The following is a 24,922-nucleotide window of genomic DNA, read 5'->3' as shown; positions in this document are numbered from 1 at the left end:
GGGGAGCTTCTAATGGTTTGATAGGCTGGCTCTCTACCACCTGAACCACACCTCTAGCCCTGATTTTGCAAATTTAGCATTTGTTACCATCTAGAAGGAGATGATGATACAGTACAGTGAAAGTAGATACTATTTCCATGACAGATTTTTCCTTGTCATTTTCCCTTGGAGACCTATCAAGTTATGAATCCAATGAGGATTGCTGAATTGGTAATCAGAAGTAAGTTTATTAAAGAATATTTTGGGGATGTAGAAAAGTACAGAGAGTAATTCTAACACCCTGAAGTCACCTTGCACTTACTTCTCTGTGTGTCAAAAATACGATTGTCTTGGAAGGCCACAGAAGGTCTTACAAAGCACAGATATTTATTCCTCGCGGTTCTGAAAGATGGAGGCTGGTCCAAGACCAAAGCCCCAGCAGACTCCGAGTCGGGTTTGTAGACTGTCTTCTCACCTCATGGCAGGTGGTAGGACAAGAAGGGTGCTGTGTCTGGCGTTGGGACCAGGCTTTGAAGGCAGGCAGGCTCCCCCTCTGGAGCTCATTCACCCCTCCCTAAGGCCCATCTCCAGGTTCCTCTGCCTAGGGGAGTAGCTTTGCACTGGTATCCAAGGAGGATAGAAGCATTCTGTCTGCAACAATAGTCGATCAAGCCAGGTGTTGGTGGCTCGCGCCTGTAATCCCAGCTACTCAGGAGGCTGAGATCTGAGGGTCAAGGTTCGAAGCCAGCCCAAGCAGAAAAGTCTATGAAACTCTTATCTCCAGTTAACCACCAGAAAATCGGAAATGGCACTGTGGCTCAAAGTGGTAGAGTGCCAGCCTTGAGCTGAAGAGCTCAGGGACAGCGCCCAGGCCCAGAGCTCAAGCCCCACGACCAACCAAAAAAAAAATTAAATCAGACTAGGAAACACATGTACCCATAATGTGATATTGTATTCCTTTTGGGCCTTTTGGCTAACATCAAGGGCACAGTGCAGCATTGCTAATTACCTTAGAACTTAAGCTTAACTGTGAATACTAAGTTTCTAATAGGAAAGTAAACTGTGACTAAAAACAGAAGGTATAAGATGAAATCCCAAAGATTGATGGACTTGTCTAAAAATTAATTTAATGAACAATCAAAGAAATGCACCGGAATGGTAACTCATATTCTAAATAGCAAAAGCAGCTTTCCTTGTTGGGTTGCTTTCCTGTTTCATAAATGGTAATGTCAGTTTTCTGTTGTGCTCATTATTATTTGTGTGTGTGTGTGCATGTGTGCGCGCGCGCGTGCGTGCGTGCGCGCACTGGTCCCGGTGCTTAAGCTTTCTTGCTCAAGGCCAGCTCTCTTCCACTTGACCTACAGCTGAGATTATAGGCGTGAGCCACCACATCTGGCTTGTACTAGTGTTTGGAAATGTGAGGAGTTCACCTTTTTTAGAAAAGACTTGGGGCAGTAGGCAAGGCTGGGGCTTTCCACGGGGATCCCAGCCCAAGTTCCTCTGTTCTGACTGGACTGGAGAGGCCTTTGCTGCTGGTTGATTCATAATTGTCAGTTACTCCTGCCTATAGCTACCGAAGGGCTTTGCAAATGTCACTGCCTAAGAGAGCTTAGTAATTCTCATGGGACTGTAAATAATTGACATTGAATGAATCTTTCTGATTAAAAAAAATTTTTTTTTTAATTTTTTTGCCAGTCCTGGGGCTTGGACTCAGGGCCTGATCATTGTCCCTGGCTTCTTTTTGCTTTTTGCTCAAGGCTAGCACTCTACCACTTGAGCCACAGCGCCCCTTCTGGCTTTTTCTACATACGTGGTGCTGAGGAATTGAACCCAGGCTTCATGTATATGAAGCAAGCACTCTACCACTAGGCCATATTCCCAGCCCCTCTTTCTGAAAATTTTGATTTTTTTTTTAGTGGTACTGGGATTTGAATCCAGAGCTTCAAACTTGTTAGAAAGCACTCTACCACTTGAGTCATGCTCCCAGCATCGAACATAGCTTTAATTGATTTGTATAATAGATGTCTACCGGCATATAAAACTCTATGAAAATGCAGAAATTGTGTCATCTGTCTACTGCTGTATCCTGAGCTCCTACAGAATTTGTTGGCAGTGTGGGCGGGTGATTGTGGGTTTACTAGAAAGTAGAAAGCAGTGCACATTGCTTATTGTAATTTTTTTTTGTACTCTTCCACAAACATTTTATTCTAGAGGGGAATTATCTACTATATTCTTGTGGCATGTGAAAAATAGTTTTGGCTCTTAGGCATTAGCAGTCTGCAATATGTGTGTGTGTGTATGTGTGTGTGTGTATGCACGCACGTGTGCCTGTGCCAGTACTAGGGCTTTAACTCAGGGCCTGGGTGCTGCCCCTTCGCGTTCTTGCCCAAGGCTGGCACTCTACCACTTGAACCACAGCGCCACTCTCAGCTTTTTGGTGGTTTATTAGAAATAAGGAGTCTCATGGACTTCTCTGCTCAGGCTGGCCTCAAACCATGATTCTCAGATCTCAGCCCCTTTGGAGTAGCTAGGATTACAGGCATGAGCCACCAGCACCTGGTCTGGGTTCCCCCTCCCCCCCCCCAGGGTGCAGCCTTTCTTTTGCAATCAATAGTTATTCTATCCTTGGATAAAAACTGCTGTCTAGTCTCTAAAGAATGTTTTATGTATTTATGAGGATAGAAAAGGAACTATATCAGTCAAAGAAATAGTAGCTCAGTTCTATTTGTGGTAGACTTTTCTATTGATTTGTTCATTTCCTTTCATAAATGTTTGATCTTCATTTCGATCTCTCATTGAAAGAAGCTCAAATGTGTCTCTTATCAACCCAATTACAAACTCAGTAATTGTGACATAGTAGAGAAGACTATATAAAAGTGTGTGTGTAATGCTTGATACAAAAACAGTTGTAGAGGAAGTCCAATGTGGCATGCCACCCAAAGAAACAAAGCATGCCCTACCCAGAATTCCTCTGTAGCCTCTGACCATTTGACCCGCCCACCCACCAGCTGAGGATTTTGCGAGTGTGTGTGTGTGTGTGTGTGTGTTGTGTCCTGGGGCTTGAACTCAGTGTACTGACCCTGAACTTTTGTGCTCAAGGCTGGAACACTACCCCTTAGGCCATGGCTTTACTTTTGGCTTATTTTGGTGCTTAATTGGAGGTAAGAGTCTCATAGACTTTTCCTGCCTGGGTTGGCTTCAAACTATGATCCTGAGATCTCAGCCTCCTGAGTAGCTAGGGTTATAAGACTGAGTTACCAGTGCTCAGCTTATAAATTATTTTTTAAATTTCTTTACTGTCAAAGTGATGTACAGAGGGGTTACAAGTTGCATATGTAAGGCAGTGAATACATTTCTTATCCAACTTGTTACCTCCTCCCTCATTTTCCCCCGCCTCCCCCAGGTTGTAAATTTTATGAGACATACATTCTTTTGTTTTTCTTTATAATAATCCATTACTTCTGAATGTGCTAATCAAAGTTTTATTGTTTTTTGTTTGTTTTTGGACTTTATACAAGTGGATCCAATGGACCACTGGATTGTTTCCAATGTTGTTACGATTAGTGGTGCTGCCGTATACTTGGCCTTAGCCGAAGGTGAAGAAGGATGAATTAAGGGGCAGCAGGGAGACGCTGGTCCCCAGAGGCCCAGGCTCACTGCCCTAGCCCAGGACAGGCTTTCCCAAGATACCAGCAGATGCCTCTCCTCTCCCACCTCATCCTTATCCTCTGACTTCCAATTTTTACCAAAGTATTGGTTACAAAACGGTTACTTTCTTGTGTGTTTTTTTTTCTTTTTTGCCAGTCCTGAGGCTTGAACTCAGGACCTAAACACTAGCCCTAGCTTCTTTCTGCCCAAGGCTAGCACTCGACCACTTGAGCCACAGCGCCACTTCCAGCTCTTTCTGTTTATGTGGTGCTGAGGAATCAAACCCAGGGCTTCATGTATATGAGGTGAGGACTCCACCACTGGGCCACATTCCCAGCCCTTCCTTGTAATTTTTTATCTTTATTTTTTGGCCAGTCCTGGGCCTTGGCCTCAGGGCCTGAGCTCTGTCCCTGACTTCTTCTTGCTCAAGGCTAGCACTCTGCCACTTGAACCACAGCGCCACTTCTGGTGCTTTTCTTTCTTTCTTTTTTTTTTTTTTTTTTTGGCCAGTCCTGGGCCTTGGACTCAGGGCCTGAGCACTGTTCCTGGCTTCTTCCCGCTCAAGGCTAGCACTCTGCCACTTGAGCCACAGCGCCGCTTCTGGCCGTTTTCTGTATATGTGGTGCTGGGGAATCGAACCTAGAGCCTCGTGTATCCGAGGCAGGCACTCTTGCCACTAGGCTATATCCCCAGCCCTGGTGCTTTTCTATATATGTGGTGCTGAGGAATCGAACCCAGGGCTTCATGTACAGGAGGCACTCTTGCCTCTAGGCCATATTCCCAGCCCCCTTCCTTGTGATTTTAATGAGTATTTCTCTGACTAATGAGGCCAAATACATTTTTCTTAAATTGCATGATTCAATCAGAGCTGGTGGTGTGGCTCAGTGGTAAAGGGGTTTCATCCTCGGCACCAAAACAAGACAAAAGCACCCCCCCCCTTTTTTTTTTTTTGCCTTTTTTCCTATTGGGATATATATTTTAAAATAACTGCTTAGAAGGAGTTCTTGTGTTGTACATATCCATCCTTTGTTGATTAGATATGTTACAAATATCGTTTCCCTGTTTGCTTAATCTTTTCACTTTGCTTTCAGTATCTTCTCACGAATACAGGGTTTAATTTTTATCAGTTCTCTTCTCCTCCTTGCCTCCCGAGTCCTGTCCCTTCCTTCCTCCCACCTCCCTTCCTCACTCCTCCTTTCTCAGGGCCTTGCACTCCGTAGACAAAGCATCCCCACCCAGTCCTTCTCCTGAAGACACACACTTTTGGGTGTCTGGTTTAAAAGTCATCTTCAAGAAAAATAAATACATACAATAAAAGAAGGAGAGGAAAGGAAAAAAGAAGTCATTCTCTACCCAAAGACCAGAAAGATACTCTCTCCCATGGTGCCTTTGGAAGTTTTATAATCTTGTCTTTGACATTTAGGTTTTTAAGCTACTTGGACTCAGTGTTTATATACTATAAGAAATAGAGGCTTAGGGCTGGGAAGGTGGCTTAGTGGTAGAGTGCTTGCCTAGCATGCACGAAGCTCTAGGTTCAATTCCTCAGCACCACATACACAGAAAAGGCCAGAAATGACACTGTGGCTCAAGTGGTAGAGTGCTAGCCTTGAACAAAAAGAAGCCAGGGACAGTGCTCAGGCCCTGAGTCCCAAGCCCCAGGACTGGCCAAAAAAGAAAGAAAGAAAGAGAGGCTTGATGTCGTTTTTCTTGCAATTGATAGACAATTATTCCTGTGGTTTTTACTGAGCATCTGTCCTCTCTCCGTTAATCTGTGATGATGGTCATGATGGCGACAGTGGTGCTGGTGGTGATGATAGTGTTGACGGTGGTGATGGTGGTGATGTTGCTAGTGGTGATGGTAGTGGTTATGATGGTGGGTGGTGGTGATTGTGATTGTGGTGAGATGGTGGTGGTGCTGAAGGATGCCAGTGATGATAATGGTAGTACTGGTGATGATGTGGTGATCGTGGTGATGTGATTGTGGTCCTAATGAATGATAGTACTGGTAATGGGTGCACTGCTGGTCGTGGTTGAGATGGTAATGATGGTGATGGTGACAATGAAGGGGGCGGCAGCATTAATGCTTTCTGCAGGTTTACTAATGTGCAGTAGTCTAAGCATGAAATAGCTCACTGAATCCTTATAAGAACTTTGCAAATAGGTTCTACTTCCATATCTATTTTAGAGATCACTAATAGTAACACAGAGTGGTTAAATAACTTGCTTCACAAGGCAGCTTCTCTGTCAAACAGCTAGAAATCAAGACAATTCATCCAGGCCTGCCACCCAGTCCTTACCCAGTAAGCTCTGCTTCCTTTCTTTCTGTCTACATTGGTCCTAAATCAGTGGCTGTGTGTGAACCTTCCCCCACTCTTCCTAGTCTTTGCAGTTGCCCATTTCTGTCCCCAGTTGCTACCACACATCCTCTTAGCTAACTTTATAACAAATCACTCTAATCTCTTGTCTAGCTGGTCCAACAAATCTATGTTCCTGCTGCTGTTTTACATTTTTGCATTAAAACTCTGGTTCTTCACTTTATTTCCTATGTGTTACAGTGCACAGAGCTTGGCTTCAGGTTAGTTGCTAGTAAGTTATAGTTCTTTCTTTTTTTTTTAAACCTCTATTTCTGGCTTTATGCCGTTAACTTGTAGATAAGAATCTCTCGTATTTGTCTGCCTGAGCTGGCTTCAAACCATGTTTTCAGATGTGCAAGGATTTCATATGTGACTCACCCACAGTGCTTGTCTTACTTGTCATATATAGTGTGTGAGTGTGTGTGTGTGTGTTTGTGTGTGATGACTAGGACTTGAACTGAGGGTCTGAGCATTGCCTCTTAGCTTTTGTACTCAAGGCTGGCTCTCTACCACTTGAGTCATAGCTCTACTTCAGGCTTCTTTTGCTGATTAATTGGAAATAAGAGCTGGCTTCAAACCAGAATCTTCAGATCTCAGTCTCCTGGGTAACTAGGGTTATAGGCATGAGCTAGTAGCTCAGTAAGAAGAGCTGAATAATTGCATTTATTGGAGGTGGATTGCGTTGTATACGTTAGACCACAAGTGTCTAGAGAGCCAAAGAAAAGTGACCCGGACGATAAGGACCCATTAGAGCCCTCGCAGCCCAGAGGCAGACAGGTTGCGGGGTTGGCTTCTCACCCATTTCAGTGATGTCATCACTGCAGTCCCTCTTCCTTGTACCAACCCCAAGCATCCTAGGCAGTTACGATCAAGTGGAGGCAGAAGAGGGATTGCCACACGTCCACGTCCTCCCCGCAGGGGACAGAGAGAGAGGGAAGGCCGGATGGGTGAGGGCCCACTGCCTGGAGCTACAGAACCCGGAAGGGAAGAGCAGGGAGCAGGCCCGGCGGGCCTGAGGAAGGTCACACACACACACACACACACACACACACACACACACACACTGTTTTTGGATGCTGTGAGCAATGTTGTCGTCGCCGTCTTTGTGGACTTCTGTTTCCCCCATAATTCGCCATGCACGTGGACAAAAACAAGAAAACCCAACCCACCTCTTAGCTGACCACTATTTCCAGAGTGTGTGTAAACCCTGAGCACTGCTCAGTACTACCACTTGAGTGGGAAATCCTTTTCCTTGGTGCTAATGGGTTCAGCTATCAGCACCTTAAATACATAGTAGCCCTGCGATATTTTTTTGAAATATTTTATATCCTTTCTTCCCTTCTTCTTCCAACCTGGAAATATTTAGAGGACTTGAAAGTTAAGGGCTTGGGGGCATGGCTCAGCAGTAAAGTGCCTGCCTAGAGTTCAAACCCAGGTAAACATCCCTCAACCAAAAAAAAACAAAAGTCAGGAGTTGAGTCTGGCTTTTTCCTCTCATTCAACATTGAGCCTGTCTCCTTGGCTCTTCTTTAGCCTTTGGGTCACCATCTGTGTTCTTCCTGCCATGTGACAGGGAGCTTCCTCTCTCCATCTCTCGTGTTTTTCCTCTCCTGGTTGGTCTCCGAGGGGAAGGAAAGGGAGGAGAGGAGCTGTGGAGAATAGAGCGGGCATTTTCCCAAGATTTCCAGCTTACAGACAGTGAGTGGATGGCAGCTAGGCTTGCTCTACCTTGTCCTCCCTGTGCTCAGAAACCAGGAAATGAGGGCTGGGAATATGGCCTAGTGGTAGAGCGCTTGCCTTGCATACATCAAGCCCTGGGTTCCATTCCTCAGCTCCACATATATAGAAAAAGCCAGTAGTGGTGCTGTGGCTCAAGCGGTAGAGTGCTAGCCTTAAACAAAAAGAAGCCAAGGGCAGTGCTCAGGCCCTAAGTTCAAGCCCCAGGACAAGAAAGAAAGAAAGGAAGGAAGGAACCAGGAAATGAGCAGGTCAGTTTCGTTTCTAAGCCATGCTGGATGCTGGCATCTATGCTATGAATGCTTGTGTTAAATATGGGTATCTTGCAGCCATAACTTGACTAAGCATTCTACCCCAATTAAACAAAAATTTATTTCATCATCATCATCCTGCCTTCTGTGTCCCTTGGGGATCTGACTCAGGACCTGTACATTGCAGGCAATCTCTGGACCACTGGACAGCCCTTGTCTTTTGAGGTAGAGTCTTTCTATGAAGCTTGAAGCTGGCCCTAAACTCACTGTGTAGCCCAGGCTGGCCTCAAACTCTCTATCCTCCTGCCTCTGGCCGTTTAAGTGCTGGAAATTACAGATGTGTACCACATTCAGCTATTTGTTTTCCATCTTTCATTAGCTTCAGCTTACTACAGTTACAAAGACTCACTCTTTCTTTCTTTCCTCCTCTCCTTTTTATTTTTTCTTTTGCCAGTCCCTGAGCTTCTTTTGAACTCAAGGCTAGCACTTTACCACTTGAGCCACAGCACCACTTCCAGATTTTTCTGTATATGTGTTACTGAGGAATCGAACACAGGGCTTCATGTATGCTAGGCAAGCGCTCTACCACTAAGCCATATTCCCAGCCCCGACTCACTCTTAACTTCGCTCCTTTCCTCCCTCCCTAACTCTCTCCCTTCTACTTTATGCTGACATGGGAGCTTGAACTCAGGACTTCTTGCTCTCAGTTGGCCTTTTTGCTTACTGCTCTACCACTTGAGCCATGGATTCCACTTTCATCTTTTTTGCTGGTTAGTTGGAGATAAGAATCTCTAGGATTTGTCTGCCCTCGCTGGCTTCAAACAGCAATCCTCAGATGTCAGCCTCCTGAGTAGCTAGGATTAGAGGCATTAGCCACTACCACCCAGCTTTCTTTCTTATTTTTGTTTCTCATTTTCGAAACAAGACCTTTCAGGGTGGTCTGTAAATCTTCCTGCTTCAGCATCTTGATTGTTGAGATTACAGGTATGTGCTACCACACCCAGGTAGAACTCTCTTTCTGAGACTAATTTTTTTTTTTTGTCAGTCATGGGGATTGAACTCTGAGCCTGGGCGCTGTCCCAGAGCTCTTCAGCTCAAGGTTAGCCCTCTGCCACTTGAGCCACAGCGCCACTTCTGGCCTTTTCTATATATATATATATATGGTGCCGAGGAATAGAACTAGCACTCTACCATTTGAGCCACAGCACCCCTTCTGGCTTTTTCTGTATATGTGGTGCTAAGGAATCGAACCCAGGGCTTCATGTATGCAGGGCAAGCACTCTACCACTAAACCATATTCCCAGCTCTCAAGTTTGTTTTTAAGATAGAGACTCACTCACTAACTTTGTCCCAGCCAGCCAGGCCAGCCTGCAGCCCAAATCTTTCTACCTCCTCCTCCCGAGCAGCCGGGATCACAGGCCAACCCCTGTGAAATTCTAATTCTGTTCCACCTTTCATTCAGCATGTCTCACAACTGCAGAAGTTTGGTTTTGTTTGTTGTTTTTGCTCTGTCCAAAAGAACACAGTTGAGCTGAATGGAACCTAACCCAGGTGCTCTAAGGACATCGAAACAGCTGTGCTGCTTCCCAAGAGACTGCATGAGGGTTTATTTCCAAATCTCATTTGCTCACACTAAGCACTCAGAACTCTGATGCTTTTTGTATAGGTCTGACTTTCCTTCTATGCCATTTCAGAATATTAGTAAAGTTTGCATTAATCATATTCTACTATTTATGTCCTTCCATTTATTTTGTTTCTATTCTATTTCTTCCATCCAGCATCAGTCCCCATTGCCATTTTTAAAGTTTTTTTTCCTTTATTGTCAAAGTGAAGTACAGAGGAGTTACAGTTTCATATATAAGGCAGTGAGTGCCTTTCTTGCTCAACTTGTTACCTCCTCCCTCATTTTTCTCCCGCCTCCCCACTTCCCCTTTCCCTCTCCCCCCCCCCCCCATGAGTTGTACAGTTGGTTTACACCAAATGGTTTTGTAAGTATTGCTTTTGGAATGGTTTGTCTTTTTATCCTTTGTCTCGATTTTGGTATTTGCTTTCCCTTCCCTAGTTCTAATACACGTATGTACAGTATCCAGGGTACTAAGATCAGATACAGTGATAGTAGAGGCAACACCATGGGAAGGGAATACAAGAGAAAAAAAAGGGTACGGTTTCACATGGCATCTTGAAAATAAATACAACAATGACTTATCACTTGTTTCCATAACGTGGAGTTCTTTACGCTTAGCATCATCTTATGTGTTCATACGGGCGTCGCTATTGGGCTATTGGGGTCTTCTGCTATGTCTAACTTAAACTTTGGAAAGCGGTATGGAGGTTCTTCAGAAGGCTAAACATAGAGCTCCCCTACGACCCAGAAGCCCCACTTTTGGGCCTCTACCCAAAAGATTACAAGCAAGACCACACTAAAGGGGGCTGGGACATGGCCTAGTGGCAAGAGCACTTGCCTCGTATACATGAAGCCCTGGGTTCAATTCCCCAGCACCACATATATAGAAAACAGCCACAAGTGGCGCTGTGGCTCAAGTGGCAGAGTGCTAGCCTTGAGCAAAAAGAAGCCAGGGACAGTGCTCAGGCCGAGTCCAAGGCCCAGGACTGGCAAAAAAAAAAAAAAAAAAAAAGACCACACTAAAGCCACCAGCACAACTGTGTTCATCGCAGCACAATTTGTCCTTGCTAAAATATGGAACCAACCCAGATGCCCCTCAGTAGACAAGTGGATCAGGAAAATGTGGTACATATACACAATGGAATTCTATGCCTCTATCAGAAAGAATGATACTGCCCCATTCATAAGGAAATGGAAGAACTCAGAAAAAATCATACTAAGTGAGCCAGACCCAAAGAAACATGGACTCTATGGTTTCCCTATTGCCATTTGCACACTGTAATTATTGATATAAAATGCAAAATGAGCCTGGCACTGGTCACACCTGTAGTCCTAGCAACTCAGGAGGCTGAGATCTGAGAATTAAGATCCAAAGCCAGCCTGGGCAGGAAAGTGCAGGAGACTCTTTATCACCAATTAACCACCAGAAAGGATGGAAATGGAGCTATAGCTCAGGTGGTAGAGCACTAGCCTTAAACAGAAAAGTCTAAAAGATAGCACCCAGGCCATGGGTTCATGCCCCATTATGTGAAGACAGGAGTTTCAGAGACCTTGCACAGTGCAGTCAGGTCACGGGCAGCTATTTGAAGACACCATCTGTAGATCCTGGCTAGTTTAGAATTAATGGATGAGAGCAAGCATTTATATAGTGTGCACTTATAAATTAAACATTCCCATTATGTTTCACATCTTGGTCTTTGCAAAAGTTCAATGTTGAAGCAGCAGTTTGAGAGTCTCTTTTGTGTTGAAAGGATTGCTGTGTGGCTTCTGGGCCTCCGGAGCTTTCACAAGCCAGTCCTTGGAGCCCACAGGTGAAAACTGTTTCCATAGTGATTGATGGTGGTGGGACTGTGAGTTCCTGTCAGGACCTTGCAGCAGGCAAGCTCTTCTGCCTCGGAAGCAGAGGGCTTGGTTTGTTCAAGAACCAGCCTCAGACCTTGATCGTACCATTTATGCTTCCCAGAAAGCTGGGATTACAGACATACACCATCATACTCAACGGGATGGTCTTGACACTAGACTGATGGTCCAAAAGCAGTGGTGGATATTGCTACTGGAGCCTCTGCTTAGAGTGTGCCCCAACTTGTACCCCGGTACTAACCGTGTTCTTCACCAGTGAGGGGAAAGGGGAAAGATGAGGCAGATAGGTGGACTTCCTGGGGACTCTGGGAAACTGAGAGAAGCCCTGACAGAAGCAATGCCCCTGATGACCTGGAGCAGACAGGGGGGACAGGCACCCCTTCTCATGGGGTGAGGTGGGCAGTGACCCAGATAGATGCCAGAGACACCCAAAGGGCTAAAAAGAACCCCCACCAGCCTGCATCAGGCTACTGATTTCTGCGCCTCCTTCTCACTCCATTACACGGAGAAGTCTTTGCTTTCCTCCTCCCCTCTTCCTCTTTATCCTCTTCCTTCCCCACCTTCTTCCTTCTCCTCCTCTTCTTTCTCTTCTTCCTTCTTGTACAGGAAGCAGGTGGATATGGCCTTATATGGCCTAAGGCAGCCTTGGAGTCCTAGAAGGGCTTCTACCAACCCACCAATAGCTAAGAGGCTTTGTGGTCCTTTCCCTGGTGTCTTACTCTTGCTTTCAAATAAACTGCCTTGGCTCCCCTTTCTCTTCTCTCATTCTTTATTTGGAGGAAGGGAAAGTACCCAAGACTCAGAGTATCACCAGTCAGCTAGTGAATTTTTTATTTACTTATTTATTTTTTGCCAGTCCTGGGGCTTGAACTCAGGGCCTGTGCACTGTTCTTGAGCTTCTTTTGCTCAAGACTAGGGCTCCACCACTTGAGCCACAGCGCCACTTCCAGCTTATTTTTGTGATTGGAGGAGATAAGAATCTCATGGACTTTCCTGCCACAGCTGGCTTTGAACTATGATCCTCAGCTCTCAGCCTCTGAGAAGCTAGGATTACAAGCTTGAGCCACCAGCACTCAGCTCCTTTCATTGTTTTGTTTGTTTTTGACATGAACTAGTTCTGGGTTTGAACTCACCTGAGTGCTGTCCCTTAGCTTTTTTCTCCCAAGTCTGGTGCTCTACCACTTGAGCCCTACTCCACCTCCAGCTTTTTACTGGTTAACTGGAGCTAAGAGTCTCACAGATAGATAAATCTGGCAAATGTGCCAGGGACTGGTCTGGAGCTGCGATCTCCTGAGTAGGTAGGATTGCAAGTGTGAGCTGTCTTTGCTGAGCTTTACCTCCAAGACTAGAGCGGTTTAGAAACTCTTGAGTATCAGCAAACAGCCACTTCGAGGAAACAACCGAGGCACTTGTTGCCAATGATAATAGGCTGGCGTCTAAGTGAAGTCAGAATTTTGAGGGTTTGCATTTCCAATACAAGCATGACAGTGTCCAAATATTTATAGACTCAGGAAAGATGAAAGAGGCAATGATAGAAGCATATGGGGGCTTGTTGCTGTTTTATGAGATGTGTTGCTGTGTGGATGATCTGCATGTACTGACGGTGTACTATCTTCTAAATGACCAGGGAGGAAGGTCAGGCTACCACACATAGGTAAAAGTACCAGCCTGGCTAGTGGATTTGATTGTAATCAATAGGAAAAGCTCATTTCATACTGGAATAAGCCTTTTAGACACTCCCTCCCCTCTCCCTCCCTCCCTTTCTTCCTTTCTGCCCTCCTGCCTTCCTGCCTTCATGGGACTTGAACTCAAGGACCCTAGTACTTGAGTATGGTTGCTCATGGCTTGTGTTCTACTACTTGCTTTTTGTTGGTGAAATGGAGATGCGCTGTCAGACCTTTCTGCCTGGGCTGGCTTTGAATCTCAGCCCTCTGGATCATAGTTTCTTAAGTAGCTGGGATTACAGGCATGAACCACTGGTACCTGGCTCAAAGAAGAGTATCTTCAGAGATGTTAAGGGGACTTGAAGAACTCCTCTGTTCTAACTATGTATCTGTATAAAATATGTTTTCACATACACCAAAGTAAAGAGCAACAGTAGATTGAATGTTGAAGCATCTGTGACAACCCAGCTGCCTTCCGCTAAGCCAGACATTCAACAGATTTGCAAAATTGGAAAACAGTGCTATTCTGACCAGGATTTTGTACTGGAAAGTCGAGTTCTTAAAAATTAAAATGAGTGTAATTTACAGGAATATGTACTTATTATTTTCTAATTAAATAAGTTTAAGAGAGTTTTTACAAATCTTTTCCATTTCTGACAGACTTAATAATTCTAATCCACTTATCCAAAAATCTCTTTGAGGCCTTCTGTGATTTTTTTTTTCCTTCTCCCAGTTCTGGGGCTTGAACTCAGGCCCTGAGCACTGTCCCTGGCTTCTTTTTGCTCAAGGCTAATGTTCTACCACTTGAGCCATAGCACCACTTCTGGCCTTTTCTATACATGTGGTGCGGAGGAATCGAACCCAGGGCTTCATGTATAAGAGGCAAGCCCTCTACCACTAAGCCACATTCCCAGCCCCCGCCTTATGTGATTTTTTTTTTTTTTTTTTTTTTGGCCAGTCCTGGGCCTTGGACTCAGGGCCTGAGCACTGTCCCTGGCTTCTTCCTGCTCAAGGCTAGCACTCTGCCACTTGAGCCACAGCGCCGCTTCTGGCCGTTTTCTGTGTATGTGGTGCTGGGGAATCGAACCTAGGGCCTCGTGTATCCGAGGCAGGCACTCTTGCCACTAGGCTATATCCCCAGCCCCCAACCTTATGTGATTTTTAAGGAGCCGTGGGGTCTTCAGGGTCATACACAGGCAGGGTCAATAATGACCCCATTTCCCAAGTAAAGATTTTTTTTTTTAAGGTTCCTATACGATATTTGCTCAAAAACTGAGCCTTTTTAAGATTTGGAGGTTCCCCCTCCCCCATTGATGTTTCCACATTTTAGTCAAGAATGTAAGTGGGCTGATTAGTTTTTCATCTGTTTGGAATTTTCTTTGAGCTATTGTCAATAAAAACCCAGTCTGTGGTGCCCCCTCCAAATAAAGTTACATAGAAGCGCGGGGTAGGGCAGGGTGGGGCTTTAGTGTGATGTCTTAATATTGCAGAAAAAGAATGAAGCCATAGTTGCCAGCAAGTTTCATTTGTTTGCTACTATTTAAGGCTTTTTTTTTTGAATCAGGATCTTCTGTCTTCTTTGGACTGTTTTGGTCGGAACCTTGGTGTAGCTTGTGGAACGGTCTTGAATACACATCACTTTATTGAAAACACATTGTTGGCCTGGGGCCCAAAATCCTTAAAGTGGACTCAGTTCAAATGGAGAAGCATTTTGTTTTCCTTGTGGTGATCTTTTTAAGGACTTGGGTATGAGTGGTTGTTGCTCCGCATTATTTACACTGAGGTTAAAGAGCATTGGAAGGTAAGAAATGGGGAAAGTGCAAGTGAAATCAGGAGCTGAGTGAGGCAGCGGGCTTTCCAAGCTTTCCAAGCTTTCCGGACACACCTGTAAGCACTGAAAATAACCCCCGGGCTCCAGGGGCACGGGAACATTCTGCGGAGAAATAGAAAAATGAGAAAAATGCCTTTTCCACTTTGGAACAAACACGATTGATAAGAAAGCCCATCACGGCCGGTGGCTCAGGCCTGTCACCCTAGCTACTCAGGAGGCTGCAATGTGAGGATCACCAAAGTCCGTGAGACTCTTATCTCCAGTTAACTACCAGAAAACTCAAAGTGGCACTATGGCTCAAAGTGGTAGAGCGCTAGCCTTGAGCTGAAGAGCTCAGGGACAGCGCCCAGGCCCAGAGTTCAAGCCTCATGACCAACCCCCCAAAAAAGCAACAAAACAACACATCAGTGAAACAGGGCATGGTGGCTCACACCTGTCATCCAAGCTACTAAGAAGAAGGAGATCTGAGACTCGTGGTTCAAAGCCAGCCCAAGTGAGAAAGTCTCTGAGACTCTTTGCCTCCAGTTAACCAGCAAAAAGTTGGATGTGGAGCTGTGGTGTGGCTTAAGTGGTAGAGCTGCAGCCCTGAATGGAAAAAGCCAAGGGAGAGCAGAGAGCCAGGCCCTGAGTTCACGCCCCATAAAGGGGGCGGGGCGGGGGGGGGGGGAGACAATCTAGGAAGATTTGTACCCATCCCTGGAATTGTGTTTTTGTTCTCTCAAGTACTCTAAGGAGACCTGCAACTTGTTTACACCCTTAATTTGTTCAACAGCCCTTGTTGCAGATAACATAAACAAATCATCTTCCTGAGCAGCTGTTTCTGGAAATGGAATCTAGGTCTTCGTGGAAGCTGTTATTGAGGACCAAGAATCAAGGAGAACTTTAAATATATCTCCCTCATTTTTTTCTTTCTTTCTTTTTCCAGTCCTGAGGCTTGAACTCAGGGCCTGGGCACTGTCCCTGACTTCTTTTTGCTCAAGGTTAGCCCTCTACCACTTGAGCCACAGCGCCCTTCTAGCTTTTTCTCTGTTTATGTGGTACTGAGGCATCGAACCCAGGCTTCATGCATGCTAGGCAATCACTGTTCCATTAAGCCACATTCCCAGCCTTCTCCCTCATTTTTTAAAGATAATCTTCAAAAATGGTTATAAAGATATTTTTTACAGGGATTATCTTCAGTAAGAGAAACATTTTTGCACACAGGAAAACTGGAGTTCCTAAGTTGATGTTTCTCTGGCTGTTCTGGGTGGAGCAATGTTGAAGTTGTTGTTGTTATTATTATTATTACTATTACTACTATATCTGTAAGATCTGGGCACTGTTCTTCAGCTTTTTCACCCAAGGCTAATATTCTACCACTGAACCACAGCTCCATTTCTCACTTCTTGGTAGTTAATTGTAGATAAGAGTCTCACAGAGCTGAGCGCTGGTTGCTCACGCCTGTAATCCTATCTATTTAGGGTGCTGAGATCTGAGGATCCTGGTTCAAGGCCAGTCTGGACAGGAAGGTCCATGAGACTATCACGACCAATTAACCACCAGAAAACTGGAAGTGGCACCATGACTCAAAGTGGTAGAGCACCAGCTTTGAGCAAAAAAGAGCTCAGGGACAGCACCTAGGCCCCAAGTTCAAGCCCCATGACCACCAACAACAAAAATAGTCTCATGAAATATTCTACCTGCGCTGATTTTGAACCACTATCTTCAGATCAAAGCCTCTTGAACTAGGATTTCAGGTGTGAGTCATCAGTGCCTAGCAGAATTTTTTATTTTTCAAAAGCCTCCTGAGATTTGAGAAGCAGCGATTTTTCCCCTTTACCACTCAAATTTGACTTGTGTAGACTGTGTATTTGTGTGACACTTTACTCTGGAAAATCAGTCCTCAGCACAAAGATCGGACTTCAGTTGTGTGCTGAATTTACAACGCGAAGGAATGAGCAGCATGCTACCCCCAGTCGACAATGCTGTACAACACCGCATAGTGTGAAGAGGACTGGTTGTGTATTAAGTGTTGGTGTGCACACGTAGCCACAGGGCGAGAGGGGAAGCGGTGGGTGTGTTTATGGGGTGGACTGTAGTGATGGCCTGCACCTCAGAGTCACGTTGTGTACATTACATAGGTAGAGATGTGCTTTGTTCTGTTCTGAAACTGAGGTCTTGCAATGTTGTCCAGGCTGGCGTCAAACTCTTGAGTCGAAGCCATCTTCCTGCCTGGGCCTACTGAGTGCTGGGACTATAGGAATTCACCACCAAGCCTTGCTAAGTCCAATTTCAGCATGGTGCCAGTGGCTCACACCATGTAATCCACCTGCTCAGCAGGCTGAGATCTGAGGTTTGAAGCCAGCCCAGATAAACAAATCCATGAGACTCTTAGAAAATAGGTCGTTTCAGTCCTACCAATTATTGCCCACTGTGGATGTTAACCACATCTCAATCAAGTAGCTCAGAAAAGATCCTCAAGTTTGGCAAGGACAGGTGCACGACACACACAGGTGAGCCACACATTTGTGTTGTACACTCGCTTTGTCGTTGGAGCAGGCCCTTCCTGGTCCTGCGCCTTCTCGCATGGCTGCTCTGTGATGCTTAGGCAGAAGAGGTTCTGAACCTCTGGTTGATGTGGTTGGCCTCTCTGCAGCTGGGCCGGGCAGCAGGGCTGGGCCCTCAGCTCAGGAGGCCGCTCTGCATCTTCCTCCCACTGGAGGCTCGCCCCCGTGAGGTGCTAATGCTCTCTCTGGCTCAGGTCCATGTCTTCCTGGGTTCTGCCTCAGGGCTGGCCTTCTCGGCAGTCACCGGGCTCTCTGTCCTTCTCATCCTTGGCGGTGCTTCAGAACCACAGCCCTCCTGGCCTCCCTGCTCCAGCGAGAGCTCTGTGTCACGCTCCATGCTTCCAGCTCTCCTCCAGACCCTCCAGATCCTCACACCAGTGGTCAAAGTACATTTAATTTGACACACACACTCAAAATCAAAACCCCCAGCGACGACTCCTCCTTATCTACACTGTGTATCTAGTCAAGGGATGCAAGAACCTGAGTTGTTCTGGAACCCTCCTCCCTCTCTCACGTCATTAGTCATCCTGGCTAGTTGATTCTACCCCGGTGTGGCCAAACGCCTCCCCTCCCCCTCCCGTCCCCATTTCCTGCCCTGGAGGGCCATGTCCCCAGCTGACAGCGCTGCTCCTCCCCAGCCCTGCTTGTGCGCTGGCTCTGCGCTCCTTGGCTGTGCAGTCCCGGTCCTGGGTGATGAACACCTTCAGTCTTTCTAGTCCCCTCCCCCTCCCCTTCCCCTATGGACACCTGCACTCTCTAGTCTCCTCCCCCTCCCCCGTGGTCACCTGCATTCTCTCTAGTCCTCTCCCCCTCCCCCCTGGACACCTGCACTCTCTCTAGTCCCCCCTCCCCCCTTCACCTGCACTCTCCCTAATCCCCTCCTCCTTCCCTCCTGGTCACCTGCGCTCTTCCTAGTCTCCTTCTCCCCCCCCCCCCCCCCCCCCCCCCCGCAGTCTGCTCACTGACCCCTGGTGTTCAGGGCAGGTCCACCCTTGCCCTCACAGCTCCATGCCTTGGCAGTAGCAGAGAGGCTGGCATGCTGGCCCCTCTCCTTCCTCCAGATGGAAGCTTCCAGGCCTCCTTGCATTCTGGTTCCTTGGCTCCAAATGCTGTTTCTGGCTAATTGTGTCTGCTCCGTGTATGTCTGAGGGAATGAAGTCCACATGAGTTATTTTCTTCGTTTAATGAAATAATTTTATAATTCTGTGTGTGTTTGCACGTGTATGTGTGCTTGTTGCCTGTACAGGGGCTTGAAGTCAGAGCCTTACACTCTCACTTGGCTTTTTTTTTACTCAAGGCTAGTGCTCTACCATTTGAGCCACAGCTTTACTTCTCACTTTTTGCTGGCTAATTGGAGATAGGAGTCTCACTTTCTTGCCTGGGCTGGCTTTGAACCCCGATCCTCAGCTCTCAGCCTCCTGAATAGCTCAGATTACATGGGAGAGCCAAGGGCATCCAGCCTCTCCCTCTTCCTTAACTCCAAATTCAGTCAGCTGTGGTGTGTGTGTCTCTGTGCTGTGTGTGTCTCTGTGTGGTGTGTGTGTCTGTGTGGTGTGTGTGTCTCTGTGCTGTGTGTGTCTCTGTATGGTGAATGTGTCTCTGTGGTGTGTGTGTCTCTGTGTGGTATGTGTGTCTCTGTGCTGTGTGTGTCTCTGTATGGTGTGTGTGTTTCTGTGGTGTGTGTGTCTGTGTGGTGTGTGTGTCTGTGCATGCACACATTCCACCTGCCAGCGTTTGGCATTCAGGAAAGTCATTTTCTGCACTGAAATGTTAGTTATACCTCCAAAACCATGCTTCAAAAAGCATAGGAAATGTGAAGGACTGGGTCAGAGTTCAACACTTTGGGTAGTCTTTAATCCAAATTTGGTAATGTTGATTTAAGTTCTCCATAAAAAGGCATCTGAATATAATCATGGAAAATATTAGCAGTGCTTTCTACATAGAGATGCTTGGTGAAGAGAATTGTTCGTTGAAATTACATTTATCACAAAGAAAGTCTGTAAACCATCTCTCTCCCTCTTTTTAAACAGGATCAGTTTGACAACCTAGAAAAACACACGCAGTGGGGGATTGATATTCTTGAAAAATACATCAAATTTGTAAAGGAAAGGACTGAGATTGAACTCAGCTATGCAAAGCAACTCAGGTAAGTTGGTACTGAAAAGGGTGGTATGTGTTATAACTACACTGGATGTCAGGTTCATTTATACTCTCCTTTTTGTTTGTAAAAATGCCTAATCTTAAATATCTCCTATTTTATGTAAGGTCATATTATAATAGGAACAGCTGGTTTTAACGCAGAAAACAAAATTTCCAGAAGCAGTGCAAACAAAATACCAAGTCATTGCATTGAAGGTTTGGTTTGGGTTTTTTTGTTTTGAAATGCTGAGATTGAAATCAGGGCCTTGTATATAGAAAGCAAATGTTCTACCATTGAGCCACATACCAGGCCTTATACTCAGGGTTGGTTTTTTTTGTTTTTGTTTTTGTGCTGGTCCTGGGGCGTTCACACAGGGTCTGGGTACTGTCTCTCAGCTTTTTTTTGCACAAAGCCAGCGTTCTACCACTTGACCTATGGCCTCCACTGCCAGCTTTGCGGTGGTTAATTGGAGACAAGAGTCTCGTGGACATTCTTACCTGGGCTTGTTCTGAACCTCGATTCGCAAATCTCACCTCCTGAGTAGCAAGGATTACAGGTGTAGCCACTGTGCGTGTGGAACACTTGGTTTTCATCCAAGGACATGCACCGTGTCATTGAGAAAAATGTAGGTTCACTTGTTTAAGTGGTACCTAGGGAAAATATGTATAGATAATAAGTAACTAAATGAGAAACTCAGTGAAATGATTTTTCTAATTAAGTGGATCCGGATCAATTTCTAGTGTCCTGAGGCCATGGTCTCCCAGTATTTTAAGGCTTGTAGTGTTGAAAGTAGAAAGCAAAAATGCTATGTTGATTACTAAAATATTGTACTGGGGCTGGGAATAGGGCCTAGTGGCAAGAGTGCTTGCCTTGTGTACATGAAGTCCTGGGTTCAATTCCCCAGCACCACATAGATAGAAAACGGCCAGAAGTGGCGCTGTGGCTCAAGTGGCAGAGTGCTGGCCTTGAGCAAAGAGAAGCCAGGGACAGTGCTCAGGCCCTGAGTTCAAGGCCCAGGACTGGCCAAAAAAAAAAAAAAAAGCACTTAGAATAAGCTGTTGTTCATATGGGTTATAGCATAGCTCAGCCAAGCAACATAAGAACTGTTTTCCTCAGTCTCCGTATAGGGACCTACTTATTTTCCTTGTCTATTTTCCTGGTGCCTCAGACTGTCGTGTCTTTGCTGTGGAGGTCTGTTGTAAGATGTCATTAGTCAGGGGTTGCTGCTGGGGGAGGTGGGGAACCATGGGCTTCCAAGCCCTGTACCACTGAGCCATTCCCCTAGCCCTACTTCTCTCCTAATATTTCTTTATTTATTGGTTCCAGTACTGAGACTTGAACTCAGGACCTGGGCCCTGTCCCTTACCTTTTTTTTTTTTTTTTGCTTGAGGCTGGCATTCTAACCCTCGAGTCACAGCTCTACTTCTGGTGTTTTTGGTGGTTAAATGGAGCCAAGAGCCTCATGGTCTTTCCTTCCTGGGCTGGCCTCGAACTGCAATCCTCAGTGGTCGGTCTTCTGAGTAGCTAGGATTACAGGCGTGAGCCCTGAGGGGCAGGCCTGTGCATCTCACCAGTTCTCTCCCTGAATTCTAGAAGCAGCTTGCTCAGAATCTCCGCTGTGGGAGAGGCTCCTGAGATGTGCTCACAGAGGAACCCTTGCCAAGCTGCATGAGGCCCCGGGGTACGAGTCCCAACTCCTGATCCCTGGGTTTCCACCACCCCTTGGCCTCCCTTTCTGGGGCAGTTGTACCTTCCCAGATGGGATGGTGCCATCCTTAGTACCCCTGCTCTTCTCACTCCTCATGAAAGCCGCCGGGAGAGGCCAGCAGGTCCACTCTCCAGACTGACCTGGAGTCCCACTGCTTCGTGCCCTCCCCTGCCCTCATTAGCTCCTACCTGGATTACTCACGAGTGTCCTAGCCGGCTGCCCTACCTTTGCCTTCTACTGGTCTGCCTGTTTTCTACAAAGATCAGTTGCCCTCGGTTCCAGATCTCAGCCACTCCCTTTTTTGTTTGTTTGTTTGTTTTTGTGCCAGTCCTGGGCTTTGAACTCAGGGCCTGAGCACTGTCCCTGGCTTCTTTTTGTTCAAGGCTAGCACTCTGCCACCTGGGCCACAGCGCCACTTCTGTGGCCTTTTCTATCTATGTGGTGCTGAGGAATTGAACCCAGGGCTTCATGTGTAAGAAGCAAGCACTCTTGCCACTAGGCCATATTCCCAGCCCCCCCCCCCACTCCCTGTCTTATTCTAAGGAAGTCGGAAGCCCTCATGATGAGTGTCCTTCAAGTCCTGCAAGGCCTGAGTTCCCCCATCTCCCCATCCCCGACCTCCCCTCCCCCACCTCTGCTCCCATAGAGATCACCAGCGTCCTCTCCACTGTCCTGCCACCCACTCCTCTTCTGGAATCCTCTTCCCAACATTCTATCCCGATTTTTAATTACCCTTAAGTCGTTGTACAAAGGAGTTGCCATTTAACAAAGCAGTTTATGAATGCAGTATGTCTTGATTAATGTCCCTCTTTTCAACGTTCTCACACATCCCTCTCCTCCCTACTCCTTCTCTCACTCTTCTTCATTTTGTAGGATATAGATTAGATGTGGGAATGAGGTTTGAACTCAGGGCTTTGTGCTTAGTAAGCTTAGACCATGCCTCATCCCTCTTCCTGCCCTTCATTTTTTACATGTATAACATGCAACATGGCTTCACATGTGTACTGTGTCCAGTGGCTAAGTCCAGTCCATGAATGCAGTACTCCACATCCTTTACTTTGTGTGTGTGTGTGTGTGTGTGTGCGCGCGCGCGTGTCTGGTGGGAACCCTTAATCTACTCTCAGCAGTTTTCAGGTCTATGCCACATTGTTATTAGCTGCAATCACCATGTGATACAATAGACTTCTTGAAGAATTCCTGCTATCTGAAAGTTTGTATCCAACTAGTCAACACCCCTCTCATCTCCTACTAGAATTCAGTGTGCATTGTTTCAGCTTCCTCCTGGGAGAATAAGCAAAAACAAAATTACAACAATCAAAATAAATAAATACCACCTAGCCATGGCTCACACCTCCACCTTGAATCCTAGCTACTCAGGACGGAGATCTGAGACTCTAATCTTCCGTTAGCCAGCAAAAAAGCCAGAAGTGGAGCTGTGGCTTTAAGTAGCAGAGTGCTAGCCTTGAGTACAAAAGCTCAGGGACAGTACCCAGGTCCTGAGCTCAAGTCCCAATCCATACTATGACCAAGAAGGAAAAGAAAAGAAAAGAAGAAAGAAAGAATTTGTGTGACTATATAATGTCATGATATAAAAAATCCAAGCTGGGTATGGTGGCACTGGCCCGTTTTCTCAGTACTCAGCTGACTGTGAGGAGGACGGAGAGTTCTAGGCCAGCCTGGTGGCTCACCCCTGTAATCCTAGCTACTCTGGAGGCTGAGATCTGAGGATCATGGTTCAAAGCCAACCTGGGCAGGAAAGTCTGTGAGACTCTTATCTCCAATGAACCACCAGAAAACTGGAAGTGGTGCTGTGGCTCAGAGTGGTAGAGCGCTAGACTTGAGTGATAAAGCTCAGGGACTGTGCCCAAGCCCTGAGTTCAAGCCCCTTGATTGACAAAAGGGGGGGGGCAGAGGGAGAGGGAGTTCTAGGCCAGCCTGGGCTACATAGTGAGATCTTTCTCTCAAGAGGAAAGAAAACTTTTTTTGCAAAGAGACAGATGTGTAGTGCAGCGGCGCTGGGGACAAATGCCATTGGTAGTTTGGTGTGTGCCCTCGGGAGAGGTTTGGCACACCCAGGCGGATGGGCATGTCTTATTTCCTTGCTCTGGGGAGTTCCGCGTGCCCTTGCTTTTCTGCATCCGGGAGATTTCCTTTGCTCAGCTTTGCAGTACTGCTTGGACGGACGGATGTTCTTCCGATTGTTTCCAATTGTTTGCAACAGTGACCCAAGTTGTGCTGAGTTAACCTCGCGTAAAACTCTTTGGCAGGCCCATCGGGGATCAAGCTCTGGCTGGCGCCTGGACTTGCTGTTGCTGGAGCCCTGACCCTGAGCAACTCCTTCCCGCTCCCCAACCGGGCGGTCCCCGCCCCCGACCTCACCGGGCCCCGCCCCTGCCCCATACGCGGCTCCGCCCACCCAAGCCCCGCCCATCGGCTCGGCCCCGCCCCAAACTCTGACCTTTGTCCATCTTGTCCATATAAATTGGTCAGTCAGTCTGGGTTTCTGTTTGCATTTCTGTTAGTTTGGATGAATTGAAGCATCCTTTTGTATTTTTTCCTTTTTTTTAATGAGCCCTTCAGGTCCTGGTCTGGTTTTGGTTTGGTTTTTATTGAAGCTCATTGTATATCGGTAGCAACGAGATAGAAGTGTGTGTGTGTGTGTGTGTGTGTTAATAAATTTACAGGTATTTCAACTGTATGAGACGTTAAAGTGAAACTTCACACACTAACCTCTTATAATTCTTATCAAAAAGGTTATGAGGGGCTGGGAATGGAATGTGGCATAGTGGTAGAGTGTTTGCCTAGCCATGCATGAAGCCCTGAGTTGGATTCCTCAGCACCACATACACAGAAAAAGGTTGGAAGGGGCGCTGTGGCTCAAGTGGTGGAGGGCTGGTCTTGAGCAAAAGAAGCTCAAGGACAGTGCCCAGGCCCTGAGTTCAAGCCCCAGGACTGGCAAAACTTTTTTTTTAAAGTTATGAAAAACTTCTATATTTTTCTAAAGGTAGGCATGAGAGGAAATGGGGGAGAGCCATGGAAGGATGATTAAGAGATACACTATATTCATAACTTAACATATGGAAATGTAACCTCTTCATACAACCCAATAATAATAATAAATGATGTTCCTGCCTAGCAAGAGTGAGGCCCTGAGTTCAAACCCAGTACTGGAAAAAAAAGAAAACACATCCATGTTGCACAGCCTCAGTAGATTCACTGCTGATAATATGACAAAAATAATACCTGTTTTGTTCTGTCTTGTAGTTGGTTTTTGTGGTTTGGCTCTGTAACTCTGTGACTTACCTGACCTGTGTTCTGTATGTGAATATGTCTCATGCTGGACTCCCTTTCTGCTCTCCTCTGCGGGGGGCTTGGGATGCTATTTGAAGAAGGCTAGTTCTGTGCTCCTTCTTTTTTCATTTCATTTAATTTTTTTTTGTGTGTGTGGTGTCACCCAGTACTGGGGCTTGAACTCATATTCTTGCTTACCTTTTTCACTCAAAGCTAGTGAGTGCTTCACCATTTGAGCCACTGCTCTGTTTCTTCATTGGTTAATTTTAGAGAAGAGTCTCACACACTT

The 24,922-nt window shown here is 46.2% G+C and overlaps 1 protein-coding gene and 1 long non-coding RNA gene across 10 annotated transcripts in view; one reads left to right on the top strand and one right to left on the bottom strand.

Moving 5' to 3' along the window:
- Fnbp1 (formin binding protein 1) overlaps positions 1-24,922 on the top strand; it is a 107,358-nt gene that overhangs the window by 30,747 nt on the left and 51,689 nt on the right. For all 9 annotated transcript variants that reach the window (XM_048344823.1, XM_048344894.1, XM_048344884.1 and 6 more), the window contains exon 2: positions 19,525-19,640. In XM_048344823.1, coding sequence (XP_048200780.1) covers positions 19,525-19,640 — 116 coding nt within the window. The remainder of the gene's footprint in view (positions 1-19,524; positions 19,641-24,922) is intronic.
- Positions 7,033-18,197, bottom strand: LOC125350391. The gene is made up of 3 exons (XR_007210735.1): positions 17,931-18,197; positions 13,579-13,589; positions 7,033-7,044 (listed from the first exon to the last, which is right to left on the bottom strand). It is a non-coding gene; the product is annotated as an uncharacterized LOC125350391 (long non-coding RNA).

Source organism: Perognathus longimembris, chromosome 1 (assembly GCF_023159225.1).
Source record: "Perognathus longimembris pacificus isolate PPM17 chromosome 1, ASM2315922v1, whole genome shotgun sequence".
Lineage (NCBI taxonomy): Eukaryota > Metazoa > Chordata > Mammalia > Rodentia > Heteromyidae > Perognathus > Perognathus longimembris.
Note: the sequence above shows the minus strand (reverse complement) of the source record. Positions and strands in the feature narration are given on the sequence as shown.